This window comes from Lepidochelys olivacea, assembly GCF_965140295.1.
Source record: "Lepidochelys olivacea isolate rLepOli2 genome assembly, chromosome: 12".
Taxonomy (NCBI): domain Eukaryota; kingdom Metazoa; phylum Chordata; order Testudines; family Cheloniidae; genus Lepidochelys; species Lepidochelys olivacea.
The window spans coordinates 6,661,529-6,679,464 of NC_140422.1; the positions used below are offsets into that span (position 1 = coordinate 6,661,529).

Here is a 17,936-nt window from a genome sequence, read left to right on the forward strand (position 1 = left end):
ATCCTTTCTTTCTGCTTTGGGTCTCTTCCTACCAATCATTTTTAGAGCCTCCTATATGTGTCGGGCAGTAGCAGATCAGTGCCAGTTATTAGAATCTCAGGATTGGAAGGGACCTCACGAGGTCATCTAGTCCAACCCCCTGTTCAAAGCAGGACCAATCCCCAATTTTTGCCCCGGATCCCTAAATGGCCCCCTCAAGGATTGCACTCACAACCCTGGGTTTAGCAGGCTAATGCTCAAACCCCTGAGGTATCCCTCCCCCCAGGTCCCCACCCCAACGGCTGCATGATGTAAAGGCACCAATGAACACCAACAGGACGAGACAAGGGCAAGCTGCTCAGAGCAGGATCTCTCCAGTGGGGTTTGAATGCTTTGATAGTTTCTTGGAAGAGACAGGGCGTGCTTGGCGTATGGCAGAAAGGATTCCAGGCATTTGAGGAGTGTGGAGAAAGGCACAGAGCTGAGGGAGGGAGACACATAGTGCAGTGAGGTGCGAAGCTTGGCTGAATTTACGGAACAAAAGGAGCTGATCCCCACCCTAGTCTGCACATCACAAAGCCACCACTGAATAGATTAGTTGGCCGTATCTTCCTGAAAGAGGCAGAGCACTGGGCCAGCAGGAGGCGCTGCAGGTCAAGACTGAGATGCATTGGCAACCCCATGGGGGTTGGTGTAGCCAGGACTCAGGTGCTGGCAGAGTAATGTGCGGGCCCAAGGCTGGAACAGTAGGGGGAGCTGCAGGTCAGGACTGGATCCATCAGCAGAGCTGCGTTGGAGCCACCAGGCTGGGCTAGCAGAGAGGGCTGTGGGTCAGCATGGAGGGGCTTTGGTAGAGCTGGGTGCAGAGGCTTAGACCCGCAGTGATTGAGGCAAGTCAGGAGTGAGGACCCCTGGTGGAGCTGTATGGAGGGGCCCGGCACTGGGAGAAAGGGGGCTTTGCTTTGGTGTTGGTTCTGATTGGGACTGCCCTGTGTGCTGCGGCGTAGCAGGGTGGAGACGAGGAGCTTCATCCGTGTCAGTGTCCAAACTGAGATGTCTTGAGTCCCGTCCACCCTTTGGGTACTGACACCAGTACCCAGGGGACCAGCAGCCGGCTGGGTCTACTCACTCTCGCCCATACACCCAGTTCAATGGGGAACCCCTGGTGAGTTTCCCCGAGGCCAGCTCTGACTGGAGTTGTGCTACTCCATGCGGGATGTTACGTTAACCACTGACTAAGAGGTGTGGGCATATCTCCCTCTACCGGCTGGCCCACAGAGAAAAGAGTCTACTACTGCCACCAGCCAAGGGAATCAGGCCTCTGCCACTTCAGCTAAGGAGTGCATTGCAGACCCTGGATTCTAGCCTTGCTGATGAGCCGTGGTGGCATGGGGGACATCACCCTCAGACAGGGGATAGCTGTGGGCTCCCCACGATGCCCTTTGGTACCTGACACACGGCAATCGCCTGGTTTGACATGGTGTGTGTGTCCCCACCCCATCACCCAGATGGAGCGGCTGCAAGCGGAGAACGCGGCGGAGTGGGGGAAGCGCGAGCGTCTGGAGACAGAGAAGCTTAACCTGGAGCGGGAGAACAAGAAGCTGCGGGCGCAGATTGAGGACCTGGAGGAGGTGCTAGCCCGGAAGCGCCGGCAGACGGCCAGCGCGCTGGACACTGACCTCAAAACCATCCAGGCCGAGCTCTTTGAGAAGAACAAGGTGAGGCTGATGGGCAGAGCGTCAGTAACAGTGGGGGCCCAGCAAGCAACCGTGGTGGGAAAGCCTTGGAGGGAAATTCCTGCCTCGGGAAACCCCATTGATCAGGGATGAATTGGGCTCTTTGATATTCGAGAGCATCTGGGGCCAGGAATGCTCCCAGTCACACCCCAGTTGGCTCTAGGCTGCTGGCCATTAAAACCCGTCTCCATGCTCCATCCCAACCTCCGTGTCCTCCTTAGAGACCTCAGGGCAGGGTGCCCAGGTTCTAGGTCAAGCTCAGGAGGCCAGACGGTGTTTGTGGGCTTCTCCGCTTCTTTGGGATCTCACCAAGAGGACAACGGGGAGAGGTGGGAAGGGGATCAGAGGAACCTAGCCACCTGCATCCAGTGAGAGACACCGTGACACCTCCGGTCGTTGCCCAGAGTCAGGCTAGGTGTAGACACAGTGATCATGGGGGGTTTCTGGGCATTGCTTTACGTGCGTCTTGGGCTTGGGCACCCAGTGTCATTGCTGGGGGAGGGAGGAAAGGAGGCTGCTACCTTGGATGTAAAACCTACATGGTTTTAGGGATGGAAGAACTAGATCCAAGTAAATAAAAATCCACCCTGGCTTTTGCTGCTGTGAAGTGTGAGACAGCTCCATTAACCTTTCCCCCATTAGTGGTCAAGGTCCATGTGTTTCTGCATGACCTGGTCCTGGCTGCCTCTGGAGAGGAGCTGCTGAAATACAAGACGATCGAGTCCTGAGGTTTCCAGCCAGAGAGGTTTATAAGCAGCAACTCAGATAAGCTCTGGATGCACCTTTCGGGGTGCATGACTGAAGCAAAATCCCCTGTTGTCTGAGGTTCACCCATCATCGTGTGCCTCCTCACCTGGAGAGTCAGTCATATTTCCAGCCCTGTGGGTGGGCAGATGGGAAAGGAACGAAGGTGGCTTTGTCCAGGTGTAGCTGTGACCCCCACTAGCAATTCCCCTGGAACGACCATTCTCCCAAACCTTTCTGGTGAAGATAAGGGACTGGACATCAGCATTTTCTGGCTTCAGCTGGGTGGAAATCCTGGAGTTTATGTTACGTTGGTATTTGGAGAGCAATTGGGAAATGCAGAGACACGAGGGCTTGTGGGAGGGGAAGTCTCCTGAACATAGGAATCTCAAAAATCAATGTTTGAGTTTGGTTTGAGATGCGGGTGAAGGTTCAGTCTAACCCCTCAGTGACAAGTCTGGCAGTGTAAAACAGTAGTAGGTCGATCACCCGCAGTAGCACCGTTGGGAGCTCTGCTCACTCCTATCTGTACCCTTTACTAGAGAACATTGGGTTTGGGCCTCTTCCAGACAGAGTTTTGGGGTGCCCCTCTCCTCTAGCCATAAAGAAAGCCCTTATATTAATGATTCTCTGCCCCTCTCTAATAACCTCTCTCCCTAGTGCTTGCGACCCGCTGAAACCTGTTCACGCCCCCCAACTTGGAGAGTCCTGGGGTAATACGTTTTTCAGAGGAAGTATGGAGGAGGGGCAGTGGTTCAGGTAGGGGACTGTGACTCAGGACTCCTGGGTTCTATTCCCTGCTGTGTGACCCTGAGTAAGTCACTTCCCCTCTCTCTGCCTCACTTCCCCCATCTGTAAAAGAGGGGAGACGATACTTGACCCTCTAGCAGGGCTGATAGGAGCCTTAAGGCACTAGTGTTGGTTCCGTGCTTTCAGCTCCTTGGCTAAAGAGGCCAGAGCAGGGCGGATTATTAATATACTGGCTGGCTAGCCCACCCTGAATGACCTGTGCCCCAGCCTGCCCGTACCCTAACTCCCTCCCACGACCCTTCCAGGAGCTGGCCGACCTGAAGCACATCCACAGCAAGCTGAAGAAGCAGTGCCAGGAGAAGGCGGCCGAGCTGGCGCATGCCAACCGCCGGGTGGAGCAGCACGAGGGGGAGGTGAAGAAGCTGCGTCTGCGGGTGGAGGAGCTGAAGAAGGAGTTGGGCCAGGCTGAGGATGAGGCAAGTCTGGGGCACACACACACACACACCCCCGGCCCGTCCACTCCCTGGCCTCCAGGACAAGGGGAGGGTTTTTAGCGCCCAGCCCAAAATCGGAGGAGGGCAGCCGTTGAAATGTCACCATCGACCAGCGGATGCTGCAGGGGGCTCCTTGCTCTGAGCAGAGGGAAATGGAGCAGTAGCCCAGGTAATATGGCGAGGCCGTTGCTGGCATGCGGCGACTCTGTCGTGGCAACGGCACAAAGGCACTGAGCTGGGACTCAGGAGAGACGTCGTTTCAGAGAGGTTAAGGAAGGACTATCAGACCATCTCCTCAGACCTGTGTCTCACAAGCCATTCAGTTTCACTTAGCTTACCCCTGTGTGGAGCCCAGCAACTTGCGCATGGCTAAAGCATCTCTCCCAGAAAGGCAGCCAGTCTGGAGATGCGGAATCGCCGCTTCCCTGGGGGAGAGCTGGGTTCCTGGGTCACCTTGAGCACGGCACTTAATTTCTTGCATCCCCCGACCAGTGATGGGGATATTGATAGTCGGTCACAGCCCAGAGGGGCTGGGAGGGTAAAATTCATAGAATCCTAGAATCCTAGAATATCAGGGTTGGAAGGGACATCAGGAGGTCATCTAGTCCAACCCCCTGCTCAAAGCAGGACCAATCCCCAATTAAAATCCCCAATCAAGCCTGACCTTAAAAACTTCTAAGGAAGGAGATTCTACCACCTCCCTAGGTAACGCATTCCAGTGTTTCACCACCCTCTTAGTGAAAAAGTTTTTCCTAATATCCAACCTAAACCTCTCCCACTGCAACTTGAGACCATTACTTCTTGTCCTGTCATCTTCATAAATTTATAATGTCTGCGATGCCACAGTGAGAGGGTTTTATGAAACGACAGGTAGGCAGCCTAACACCTAGCTGTTATCAAGCACTTTTCATGAGTCGTGCTCAAAGCGCTTTACAAGGAAGGTCAGGATCATTATCTCCATTTTACAGATGGGGAAACTGAGGCACGGAGACTTGCCCAACATCACCCAGCAGGCCCGGGGCAGACCTGGGGATAGAATCCCAGGTCTCCTGAATCCCAGTCTAGTGCTTTATCCACTAGGCCACACTGCCTCCCACAGAGAGACATATAGATGCCCAACGATCAGAACCTCTCAAACTATCAGCATTTCCTTTTCCCAATGAGAGGAACCCATTCCCATAGCACTGTCACAGCAGCTCCCCTGCAAGTAAGATCAGGGACATCTAAACACACCGCAGGGAGGTCCTGGCCTACTGAAAGGGCAGGCCAAGCACTTAGTCATGTCCCTGGCAACGTTTCAAAGGTGCTAAGATGGAACCAGAAAAGACGATTAAGTATTAATGTGATGGACTGAGTGGCTCAGGAGATAGGCTAACGAGGTAAAGAGCCTTTCCCACCTCTGGTGCCAGCTCATCTCCTGCCTAGGTCGGAAGTGACTGCAAGTTACTATCGGATGGATGATGGCCTTGTGTGAAACAAGTTTGATGGAGCTCAGCCCAGTTCCTAGTGAGTCACTCAGTGTCCATGTCGCTACCTGCCTCTCCTGCTAGCAAGGGTTGGTATAAAGAATGAATTGCCTGCTCACCCCCAGAGCAGTCCCCCATTGTGTATCCATTGCCACTGGCCATACTGGCCTGTTCTGTGAATGAACAGCCAGTGCACCACAGTGCTGGCCTGGTGCGGCCACTTCTAGGGGTGAGAGGGTAGCTTGGCTTTGCTGCTGACGTGGTATAGGCAAAGTTTGTCACATGGGCCTGTCACCGGCCGCCATCAAAGAGTAATGGCTTTGAGTCTGGGTCAGATTTGAACCAATGATCTAGAGATGGTCTGTGCTCACGGCCAGTCTCGTGTCAGCACCGCCATAACAGTCAGGCGGGAATGGCAGAAAAGACACATATGTTCAGACACCAACCCACAGAATCCAGGAAATGCAGAGCTGCCTCCATCCTGTTCAGTTATGCCCTACATCTGATCCTCTCGTCTCAGATCACTGGGCTGTCCTACAAACCCTGGGGGTGGCAGTGACCGGGGACGATGGGTACTGCACACGGCGAAGACAGCTGTGTTTCTGTTGGCCTTGCAGCTTGATGAAGCCCATAACCAGGCACGGAAACTGCAGAGGTCCCTGGATGAGCAAACAGAACAAAGCGAGAATCTCCAAGTGCAGCTGGAGCACCTGCAATCCAGGTGAGGAGAAGCAGGGCTGGGGAGGACGGAGTCCCTGTTGACAAGACCTGAGGAGGGACAGAGATTGGAACGTGGGAGGACAGGAAGGACAGAAATAAAGATGGGCAAGATGAAGTTGGAAGCTGGGGTGGAAAGACTGAAAGGTGAAGCTGTCAAGCTGACCTGGAGTGGCTCAAGAGCGCGGTTACTAACCTCACGGCAGACTGTTAGGAAGCAGGGCACAAATCCCGAATTAACTGAGTTTTATACTTAGAGTTCACCAACTAATTCTCAAGTGTAAACTCCTCAAGCACTGTAACAGCCGTAACATGGAGTCCGACAGTCCTCGTGGGGGCTCCGATCTGTCTGGCTGCCCAGCTCAGTTTGTCTTTGTGATAGGTGGTCCCTTGCACCAAAAATCACAGTAATATTCAGGTTGATCCCCGTCCCAAAGGGCCAGTCACTTACCCCAAGTTGACTGCACCTTAGATCTCACACCAAAGACAACACTTGTAGCCAATTCTATGATAAACCATCTGAAGATTTATTAACTAGGAGAAGGAAATAAGAGAGTTATTTCCAAGGTTAATGCAAGTAAACACACACACACACACACACAGAGTTCCAATTTTAAGTTTCCAAAAGGACTAGAAGCTTCTATAATAAGCAAGCTCTATATGTCCTTTAGGGCTAACCCAGGCCAAACACAGGGAATCTTTTGCTTATTCTTAGCAATCCCTGCCCTCAGAGTCCAAGCAGCATGAAAGATACAGTTCCTCCTTGTTAGGGCTTTTTGTTCCTTCCCCGGTTTCTGCTTCGAGTTGCAAATTCAGCTGTGGGGAGCAGTTCACTTGCTCATCTCCTCTTCATGGGGTGGAGGTGGGAGGGAATCAACAAAGTCTTTTGTCCTCTGATGTTCCACAAGAGTTGGTCTGATGTTCATGGGCCTCCTTTGTTGGGCAGAAGACATCTCCTGTTGGAAGCTAGTATTTCACACCTGGTAATGCTTCTCTCCTCTGGTGATTTACAGTTACAGAGCAAACACTTAAATATTACTTTCTCACGTGGGCTACAGATGTTATAAGTGAGATTGATACATGAGGCAGTTTACAGGCATTTCATAAAGTCTAATCACTAAACACAGTTTTATAATTCTAATTCCTATTTTCACGATACTAATCCATGGAGGAGCCAGACTGGTTCCCACTGTGTATTTGTCAGTGCTCAGTTGAGACCTAGTGGCCTTGGCATGAGCTGGCACCTGGTTTGCCAGCATCACAAAGGTATGAAGTGGGTGGACGAAGGGAAGTAGCAGAAAGGAAGGAAGGAGAAGAGAGGATGAGCGGGAAGGGAGGATAGGCCAGGGTACTGGCCTATGGTGAGGGAGCAGGAGTTGGGATTCCCAGTGATTAGTCTAAATGGCAGACTCAGGGGTGGTCTACTCACAGACTTGCACCGGTTTAGTTAGGGCTCTGTTTACATACAAATATGCCCCAGGTTAGTTAAACCTCTCTGTGGACACTCTTGTTTCAGTTTAAGAGGGGCTTATTTCGGTTCAGCATAACTCTGTTCCTAATCGATTTAAACCAAACCGAAATAAGAGCATCCACACCGCCTTTTGCACCAGTTTAACTACACTGGAATAAAATCACCCCTCCCATTAAATCGGTGCCACACTGCAGCTAATCAGTAGTAGAAAGGCAGCTACCCTTTCGTAAGGGATGCCACTGAGAAACAGGGTTGGTTTGGGTTTCCTTTCACCCCACCGTCGCTGGCTGTGATCCTGCACCTAGGATAGCAAGTGTGAAAAATCAGGACGACTGATTAAGCAGGACGACTAGTCACCGTACTTGCATTGTCAGAAATCCCAAACTGGGAGGCACTCAGGTTTGCCCAGCTAAACTGTGTTATGCAGAAGGGATGGAGGCTCAGGCGAACAGCTGCCAAGCCAGGGCTTCTGCCTCTTTGTTTTCCATGGTGCTTGGCCGGAGCGTTCATCCCACCTACCTCACGTTCCCCATAGTCACTTAAGGTGGCGTCTAGACCACAGATGGGCACAGACGCTATAACTAAGTGCTGCTAAGGGAGGGTTAATTGGGACTCTGGACAAATCTCCCTGGACTAATGCTGGTCTGAGCCCGTGTGCTGGAAATGGTGGGGGACAAGGAGGAGGATTTTACCGAAGAAGGGCAGGGTGCATAGATGGGGGCGGAATCTGCCCTGAATTATTTATCAAGTGGAGCAGGAGAGAATTCTCCTGCCAGTGATAAATTGCTTTCCAAAGTGGGCTAATCCATTTAGTGTCCCCCCAGGGGATGCCTGTCAGCTCCTGATGGGAGGAGAGGGGAGGGTCATGATGGGAATGCAGGGCCAGTGCCGGTGTGTAGTGACGGATCTGCAAGGGTAGTGCTCTCTCCCTCTCTCTGTCACGTTCATTCAAGAAAGGCCTGGAAGCTAAAACCAGAGGAAGCCTCCCTCAGTCCTGGCAGCTTGGAAAGCCAAGGGCAGCAACACCCACACCTTCCGGCGTCTTCCTGCTGCCCTGGCAGTGTCAGACCACGCGGCTGGGTCTGCAGCTGCACTGTCCTCTGCAGAGACTGTCCCAGGGTTTTACAAATCATTTGACTTCCTATTTTTATACTAGGAACAGGACCCTCCCCACTCTCCCTCTGCTGGGGGACCTTGGCCCAAATCTCTGGAGGACCCCAATAATGATGTCCCATGTGGCTGAGCTTCACCTCTACCTACCCACATCTGAATGTCCAAGGAGCTCAGGGGCCAGGCAGAAGGGTCCCGCGGGCCGCATGTGGCCTGCAGGCCACAGTTTGCCCACCTCTGCATTAGATGGGTCTGGCGCAGTTCACACAGGCCAGATGACACCTGGTCACAATGTGGATGGGTCTGCACTGTATGTAACCTGGTAGCTGCTAGGTTATAGCTGTGAGCTGGGGAGGGGGAGAAGCACATGCAGGGGAGGGTCCTTGCTCACTTGCTTCAGGATTCCCGTAGCTGCAGAGGTGAAGACACATGAGACGAGTTGGCGAGGTGAAAAGGCATGAACCCTGCAGCTGTATTGAGTAGGGCCAGGCCAGTGAAAGGTGGGGGGAAGGCACATCCCCCTGTGGCTCCCCACTGCCCCCGTGGCTGCATGTGTCCGGCACCATCAGGAGCAGCATTTGACCTGAAGTTGGGGCCAGCAAGGTGGGTGTGACACTTCCACTCGATTCTGGCTGCTGTTCCTCTGCCAAGCCCCTCAGGGTGCTGTAGCAGGTTGAGTCTAACCCCACAGGCTGGGTCATGGAATCCAGACACCAGCACCCTCTCTCTGCTGCCACCGCCAGTGGGCTGAATGCAGGTAGCAGCCGAAGGAAGTGTTAGCCAACACCACCTAGCCCGGGCCCAGGCCTTGTGTGCATAGCCTTGATTCGGCTGCCCCAGGCCTGACCCCTGAGTGTAGGTGAGGCTCCAGTTGTATTCAGTCTGGCTTTGGTTCCCAGCCCCCAGATTCCCTTCTCTCTGAAAGGCACTAATAAGTCCTCAGCTACCAGTGCCTGGAGTTTGGTACCAGCTTCCCGAAGGGAAAGGATGTCTCTGTTCATCGCTGGAGGAGGTGCTGGGGACGGCCATCCTGTCACAAGGGTTTTCCGAAGCAGGATCCAATTCTCCCCTCCACCAGGCAGGTTTTCTAGGCAAGATCTAGCTCTCCTCTTGGCTTCACAAGAGCCGCCACCTGGGACACCCTGAGCAGACTCTCCATTGTGCTCTTGGGAGCAAGCTCCACTGAATAGCACAAGCCAAGGAGAGAAAAGAGTCTCTTGCATAAACCCCTAGAACTACCCATGTGGTCTACAACTGAATCCACCTGGCTTGTGATCCCATCAGCACCCCCAAGTTCAGCAGGGTCCAAATGGGCTGGGAGACTTCCAAGGAGCACCCTGGTGTGACAGGAAGTAGTGCTGGGGCTTCAGTAGGGGGACGCTCTTCCCTCTGAACCCGGCTGCTGCTGGAGATGCTGTCTTATGGACAACATGTCAAAATGAGGCCTTGCTAATGAGTAGTCGAGAGAGATTCCCGAGCTGCTAGCCCCAGTGTCCTGGCCAAAGTCACTTGGGGGAGTTAGACTTAGCCTAAATTTCCCCTACTGCTTCCATTGGTCCGTTTGCTCCTCGTTTCCTGCCCTGAGCCATTGGGTAGGGTGCTGTGCACTTTTCAGCAGCTGCATCTTTGCACCCAGGAGAGGCAGGGTTGCAATGGCAGGTCTTGGATTTTAGGCCGCGCAGTGGTTTTGGAGGATGTTGTCTCTAACCCATCACTGGCATTTGGAAGGCACCAGTCAACAGAGGGTTTGGCCTGACGGAAATGCAAGTGATTATGATATAAAGCACATGGGTACTTCCTCCATTGATCCGGCATTCCTGGGATAGACCTGCAGTGCCCGAGGAGGAAGTGTAATGAGCGAGGCTGATCCATGTTCCCTGAGAAGCAATCTTCCCCGTTGCCATAACCTGCAAGGGGTCACTTCTAGGGGTCGAGCGAGTCATTCATTATTTACTTGGTTGTCTCTGTTCTCCTGGAGTACCTCCTCAGTTTGACGCCTGGATGGAACACGGCAGGGACGAGCACTGATACTCATCTACACCTGTCTCTTGGCCCAGGCGTAGGGCCGAGGGCAGGCCATGCTGGGGTCAGGCTAGCTCTTATGGGGAGCTGGGGAATGGGAGACCACAGCAGGTGTGTTGACCAGCCTGTAGTATGAGCTCCATCAGGTGAGCGATCCATGAAACTGCACTAATTTTCTGCATGGAAAGGCCTATGATTAGTAACAGGAGCGAGACATTGGACGATGGGAATTGCACAGGAGGATGGTAATTCAGTGGAAGTGATGGGCCTGATTCTCACCCATTCTTGCACCATAAAGGGGCCTTCAAAGGGGAATAAACTATTATTTGCACCTACTCTAAGACCCCTTTACGCAACTTGAGCTATGTAAATGAGGATCGGCCCAGAGGAGGGTTTCACAAATGGCTCCTGTCCTTACACTGGCCCAAATCAGAACCATGGATCCAACGTGTCCCCGGCTTTGGGCTGTTCAGCTCCGGGGTTCGGGCTTGGCCCATGGGGAAGATTGTGCGTTGTTCAGATCTGGGTTCAGATTTCAAACCCCTCCGAGGCCAGAGGGCTGCGGGGCACCTAGAAAGTCCCTGCTTAGGGCCTGTAGGGAGTGAAGCTTTCAAGCTCTGGAGCCGTGTTGAGCCAGCAGAGGCAGACCTGGGGAGAGGGCACGTGTGATGTGAGGGCCTGGGCACGAAGCCAGGAGTCAAGGCGTTTAGCCAACATCAACAGAAATGGCTAGTGCTTTTGGGTGCCTCAGCTATCGGTGCCCAACGTGAGACACGTTAAAGGAGCATGATTTTCAGAAAGCGCCAAGCACCTGCCCTCTGGAAGCTAGACTCCGTTATAGCGGGTCAGGCCCCCAAAATCGCTGGTCCTGGTGGAAAATCGTGGCCTTGGCTCCGCTCTGCTCTTTGAGGCATGACTCTCTGTTCATCTTTCCCCGTCTGAAGAATGAGGATAATTATACTGACCCTGCTGTGCAAATCAGGGTGAGATCTATGGCTGCACTAGGCAATGGAAGTGCTCAGAATTATTATTTTAACCTGATTATAATCTGCCAAGCCTGGGACAGCTGGAAGAACCTTCACTAGCCCGCGACATTAGCTCGCAGCACGGAAGGATGTTCCGGTCTAGAGAGCAACTCTTACTAGGCTGGCTTAAAAGGGTCCATCTAGCAGTACCCATCCCATCCTGTGCCCAGCCAGGCAACCAGCTCCCAGGTTCTTGGACCCTTCACCCTCCCTCCATGCAATTTGGAGTCCCCCCAGACTGTGCTGCGGAGAGAGGATTCCACACGAAGGCACAGGAGCACGCAGCAGAAAACAAACCAAGCTCCTGATGAGCAGGGGATCTCGACAGAGAGACAGAGCGTGCTGTGTGTGATATGACTGAAGGACTGAAAGGGGTGGGGGGACGACACAGGGCCAGAGAAATGCATTGTCCTCTTAAAGATGCTCTGGTTTTATTGCTCTTAAAAAGTTTTTTTTTTTTTTTTGGGACAGCGGGGGAGGGGAGGTGGGCGGGGGGTACATTCCTCCAGCAATAAAACACTGAAATGGACGCATGACAAATCGATTCTGCACCATCCAAAGTGCCTCTGAGAGGCAGCTTGGCCTTTTTTTAATCTGATTTTATTTTCCTGGGACATCTCCATTAAATCATACAGGAATAATGGAGGCTTCAGCTCTTCCCGCCTCCCCAGCCCCCTCTTTAAATAATTCATGCTTTCCAGTAAAAGGCAGCAAAGTCGTGCTTTTCGCCCGGAGGATGATGGGAGAGCTGCTTCCATCACGTTCTCGGGGCTTGGACTTGGAATTTGACTCATAAATTTAGCTGATGAAGGAGAATGCTCCGGAGAGTGAGTTGATACGAATACAAAGAGATTCCCATTGACAAGGAGAACACGGGCCCAATCCAAAGCCCCCTGATGCCAATGGACAGCCTCCCTTTGACCTCAGTGGGCATTGAAGCCATCTCTGAGGAGCAGTGCTGGGTACAGGCCCCCTTGGTCCTGTCTCCTGGAGAGAGTCACCAGTGAGAGCAGTCATGGGCTTCCCACCCACTGTTCTACTATCCGTCCCTTGCTCTTACCCAGGGCTTTTCATCAGTAGATCTCAAGGCACTTTACAAAGGAGGTCAGGAGCATTATCCCCATTTTGCAGATGGGGAAACTGAGGCACGGAGCAGTAATATAATCCTGCTGGCAGAACTGGGATATCATGCAGATCTCCAGCGTCCCAGTCCAGTGCTCTGTCTACTAGGCCATACTGTGGGAGGCCACACAATGAGACTGTGTTCTCCATGTCCAGTCAGCTCTGGGCCTCCCTCCTATCGCTCCAATAACAGACCTCGGCCCTTACCCTCCTCCCCGCTCCAGCTGCCGCACTCCCTCAGTCAAGGGTGTGCTCCATTCTCCCCTGTGGATGCGCTGAGGTGGTTCAGAAGGCATCATCGCCCTCTACACGCTTCTCTGAAGCCTCTCCCAGTAGAGCTGATTTATTTCCCTGCTAAAAAACAGCCAGTTTCGGATAAAACCTATTTTTGTCAGGGGAAAACCGGTTCTTGTCGAAATAATTCCAGCACTTTGAACCTCTAGCTTCCTTGGGCTGCCTTGTGGGGAACATTCGACCCCTCCCCTCCCCGCCTTCGATCCCCTGTGCCATCACGGCGGTGACGAAGGGTTGTCTTCACTGCAGAGTTAACCCAGACTCTTACCTGGCGTTGCCCCTAGCCACTCTCCCATTCTCACACAAAACCCTCTCACCTGAGTTTGATGGTGCTTTCAACCCAGACTCACGGGCCCAGCTGGGGATAGAGGCTGGATCCCGGGTTCAACTGTCCCTTGGGCTGGTAACCCACCTGCTCTGCAGTGAGGACACAGGACAAAGCTCTTGAGCGCGGATAGTCCTCTAGTGCCCTCCTACATTCCCCCCACCGTGTGCCCTGAAAGGGAGAGAAGTTCTCCCACAGTTCACTGGGAAAGACTCACAGAGTGGCTCAGCACATTGCAGCATAAAGACCCATGGGATGTGCCCCCAGAAATCCCAGTGCCACACACGGGTGGGTGCAGCACCCGTGAGGATCCAGTAACCCAGGCAGGGTTCTGCAGTGTGGCTGCTGACACTTGGGCTAGCCTAACCCAGGCACCGATCCCCTGGGCTAACTCCGCAGGAAGACATGCCCTAAGTGGTGCTGCCCACGCAGGGATATTTTATTGCCACCCAGGGAGGGGTTAGAAACCTCTTGGGAGACCACGTACTGCTGCCCAGGGCACATTGGAAACTTCTAGGGGGCAGTCCTGGGAGATCCAGTTTGGGATGGGGCTCAGTCGCTGGCTCCCGAGGCTGAGAGGGCATCGGGGGAGGAATGGCAGGGACCACCTGGCCTCACTGCCTGATTTGAAGCAGCTTTCCAGGGCTCGCCCTGACGTCTGACCTGGGGGGGGGGGGGGGGGCGGGGAATCCAAGGGATTCCCCTCCTTCAGAAAGTCTCTGTTTTTAATATTAATGGGCCATGTGATGCTGCTGTGATCAGCTCTGCTCAGGCAGCTCAAAGGGGTGTAAAGCACCCAGATCTCCCCAGCCAGGGATTCCCCAGGCCTAGGAGAACACGGGGTGGTGAGTCAATGTATATCACTTCCCCGTCTAGGACCAGGGAGAGGAGACAGCTGCAATCCCCAGCCAGTGGGGGGCGATATGAGTTGCTCTCTATGCTGGGGCTGGAGCCTGCAGAGAACTGGCCCTAGAATCAGCCGAAGCTGGAGGCTGCTGAGAAGTTGACGCACTGTGATTGCGGGGATTGGTTTTGTTTGTTACCAAACAAACAAAAATCTCAGAAAATAGCCAAACTCTGACTGCTCTGGGTGCAACTTTAACTAACACGCAGCGCTGCCAAACCAATGTCAGAACCAAATGCAAAGCCACCCCCAATGAGCCGGAATCGTGGCCTAGAGATGGGCCCTGGGCTTGTGGAATTGGGAGCTGGATCTGAGCTTCCCCTGGGACTGGCAGGGGCTGGGGTCCAGCGATCCAACTCGGGAGCTGTAACGAGACATCCCAGTTGATCAGGGAAGTGCTGGGAGACCCTTCTTCCCAGCAGTGTCAATGCAGGCTCCATTTCGGTCTTAGTTACACCCAGACCTCTGTGCTGCCCAGGCTGGATGATGATAATCAGGTGGAGGCAGGCGGAGGTCATGACAGCTTTGAGCCCTCACTCCCCTCCCCTCTGCCCTCTGATAAATGGCTCCAGACAATAATGTGCTGCTGTTAAGTACCCGGGATCTGAAAAAGGCTTTAAGTGAACTTGGTTGCTTTAATCAAAAGTCCATTAAGTGTTGCTTGGAGCCATTGTGGGAAAGGCTGTTCGGATTTGGCTTTATCAGCAAGTAACACCCACTTAGCGGGGAGAGAAGACAGCTCTGTGTTCTTCTCCCAGGCCCAGCCCTCCCTGGGAATGGCCAGGTTCCAGCTGTTTGTAACAGCTATCTGCAGACCCTGGACCCCCGGGGGTGGATCGCAGGATCAAACTGCAGGCACTGAAATCCAGTGCCAGGTCTTCCCCCAGGGGCTGTGCCTTGGCATCCATTCTGGATGGGCACTGACCTCTAGTGCCAGTGATTCTTCCCAGGTTTCACTCCGTTGCCAGATTCCGGGGCTGCCAGGGGAATCTGGCCAGGAAAGGTGGGGCCGAGAGCGGGTCTGTAGAAGGGTGGCTCTGGCAGGTCTTTGTGGGACTGGGGGAGGTTGGGTCTATAATGAGGGCGAGGCCAAAGGGACTTGCCTGTCCAGTGCCTCTCCCGTCAGCCCCATGTCTGCCCCACACCAACCGCTTGGTGCCTGGCTTTCACCCTGGCCTGGGAGAAACAGCAAAGCGCAGACGAGGTTGCACACAGCAGCACCCACCCTAGAGCGGCAGGGCACAGCCCGCAGCATTTAGATTGTCACATGCTGTTCCCCTGGGGCCCTGCCTTGCACTGGGGCCCCGGCAGGCGTGAGGGGTATGGAGAGGGGAAAATAGAAAGGTCTGGGGGCAGGGGGAGTGGACCCCAATGCCGTGTTGATGGATGTCGTACAAGAGCCTAACCAGACAGAGAGGGAAAGGGGAACGTGTGGCGATAGGTGTATAGAGAGGTCTACATCTGGGGCTAGATAGAGACAGCGCGGCAGGGAGCTCGCGGGCGTCTCTGGGTCCCCCTCTCTGCTATGTTTGCCTTTGCTCTGGTTTTTCTCGGCCCAGGCTCCGCAGACAGCAGAACGCGCCACTCTTTGGGAAGATCCGGAGCTCCCGGTTTGGCCCCGACGACCCTGACGACGGGACCAGTGACCTGGATGAAGACGAAGATCTACAGATCCAGGTTCCTTAGTGCCTGGCGCGCAGGGCCAATGAGACTGTGGCTGGAGGAGAAGGAAGTGGCAGGCTGGACGCTTGGGGAGGATAATACTGGCAGGAGCCTGCTCCATGGGCCGCACACGCTCCCTGTCCCAGGCCTCAGCATCGGCAGTCAGACAAGCCAAGAGCCGGCAGAGGATGCGTGCGGATAGAGCCTCTGGCCCTGCTGGCCTGTGTCACCACCAGTCATGGGGGGTGCTAGGGGGAAACCCCGTGGCCAAGGGCCCATCCCAGGGGGCAGGATTGGTTCTACCCCAGTGGGTTTCGTACACACAGGGAGCTAAAGCGCCAAAGAGTGGGATGAAGAGAAATCCCCAGGTGGCTGTTACCAGACGATAACGAGAGGAGGGGGGAGGGGCGAGGGGCCAGGCTGCGGAGCCTGAATTAGCCACCCTGGCAGAACAATGGCATTGGGGCCAATTCTGTATAAATGATGCCAACAGCTGAGGGGTCGTGAAGGCCAGTGCACTGGATGGTACGCAGGGCAGTCGCTGCCCCTTCCGCCCCGCCTCGCCATGCCTGCCCTGAATGCCCTCTGCAATTCCAGCCTCCTGCACACGCCCTGCAGTTGGCCTGCCCAGTCCCTCCCTCCCCAGCTCTCTCCTGGCACATGGCTTTCGCCTGACAGGCCCCATCTCGGATGCCTTCCTCGGTTCCAGCCTAACCTGGGAACAGTTTGCACCTCAGCATCACACATGAATGAACTGAGCCTCGCAACCAATGACCTCCCTTTTACTGATGGGGAAACCGAGGCACAGAGCAGGGCAGTGACTTACCCAGGATCATGGACCTCCAAGGCCTGCACCTCTGGCACTAGGTCTTGCTTCCTCCCCATGTGTCCTGTCCACCAACAGCCCCTCTCCCTCACCCCTGTTTGGTGGGAGGGATAGCTCAGTGGTTTGAGTATTGGCCTGCTAAACCCAGGGTTGAGAGTTCAGTCCTTGAGGGGGCCATTTAGGGATCTGGGGCAAAAATTGGGGATTGGTCCTGCTTTGAGCAGGGGGGTACACTAGATGGCCTCCTGAGGTCCCTTCTAACCTTGATATTCTATGAACACATGCACCTCACAGCATAACCAGACATTGCAACAATACACCGGAGAGCATCCAAGGCTTAGCTAACCCAGATGAGCCCGGCCCCTGGAGCACTGACAGCAGAAGCCAAGTACACAGGAGCAAACCCTTCTATTTTGTATACGGATTTTATATATATGTATGTATTTGTATATGGTTTATATTATAAACATAGAGCTATGGGCCCAGGCGATCCCTGTGGTTGGTATGGTGCAGTCCTTCCCCCCACACCTAACCCCTTTGGTGTTAATGCTCTGCTCTATTCTGTACTGCGCCCCGTCTGCTGGGGCTGGGCTGGTTGTCCCTGGCCAGTCAATCTGTTGCTGTGCCGGCCGGTGGTGTGGAAACAGAGGCTGGTGGAGACAGGAGATCAGGAAGCAGGTGGCTTCTTGGGCAGGGAACGTTTACAGACCGTCTGACCGCTGGTGGGGGGAGGATTGTAATCACCTGAATTTATGATAAACCCAAGTGTGTGTCTAGAGGTGTTATATGCTGGGATGCCCAGAGGCGAGGCTTGCCTCGGTGGGAAGTATAAACTCCACACTGGGGTTAATGGGTGCCTGAGAGCCCATGGGCATGTCAGGCTCAATTGAGGAGCAGGCCCAGCTGGGGCAGTTTCCATAAGTCAGGGCGGGGGAGTTGGGTGGTCAGGCAGAAGACCAACCCAGCCATAAGCAGAAGAGAGATGAAGCTGCAGGAGCCAGGTTTCACTCCTCTGGTGGCTCCCAGGGAGGGGTGAGGAATTGAGGGACATGGCCCTGTGGGTCAGTGTCCTGACGGGAGGGCAGAGGGGAATGGGAAGAGAGAAGAGGAATGAGAGGAGAGACTGGTATCTCAGAGTCGTAGGAGGGGGAGCAAGGTGGTGGCTTTGTTTGATGCTACTTGCTGAAAAGCCTGGCCCTGAAGTGAGAGGCTGGGTGGGGCAGAAGACCTCTTGGCTTGCTCTTAGTACGGGTGGGATGCTAGAGGGATATGACTGGAGGGCTGAGGGC

The 17,936-nt window shown here is 54.1% G+C and overlaps 1 protein-coding gene across 1 annotated transcript in view; it reads left to right on the top strand.

Moving 5' to 3' along the window:
- CCDC102A (coiled-coil domain containing 102A) overlaps window positions 1–17,137 on the top strand; it is a 50,112-nt gene extending 32,975 nt beyond the window's left edge. Inside the window, exons 7-10 of the mRNA XM_084644879.1 lie at window positions 1,488–1,697; window positions 3,515–3,685; window positions 5,787–5,890; window positions 15,719–17,137. Of these exons, the coding sequence (XP_084501005.1) occupies window positions 1,488–1,697; window positions 3,515–3,685; window positions 5,787–5,890; window positions 15,719–15,845 (612 nt within the window). The 3' untranslated portion in view covers window positions 15,846–17,137. The remainder of the gene's footprint in view (window positions 1–1,487; window positions 1,698–3,514; window positions 3,686–5,786; window positions 5,891–15,718) is intronic.
- The last annotated feature ends 799 nt before the right edge of the window (window positions 17,138–17,936 follow it).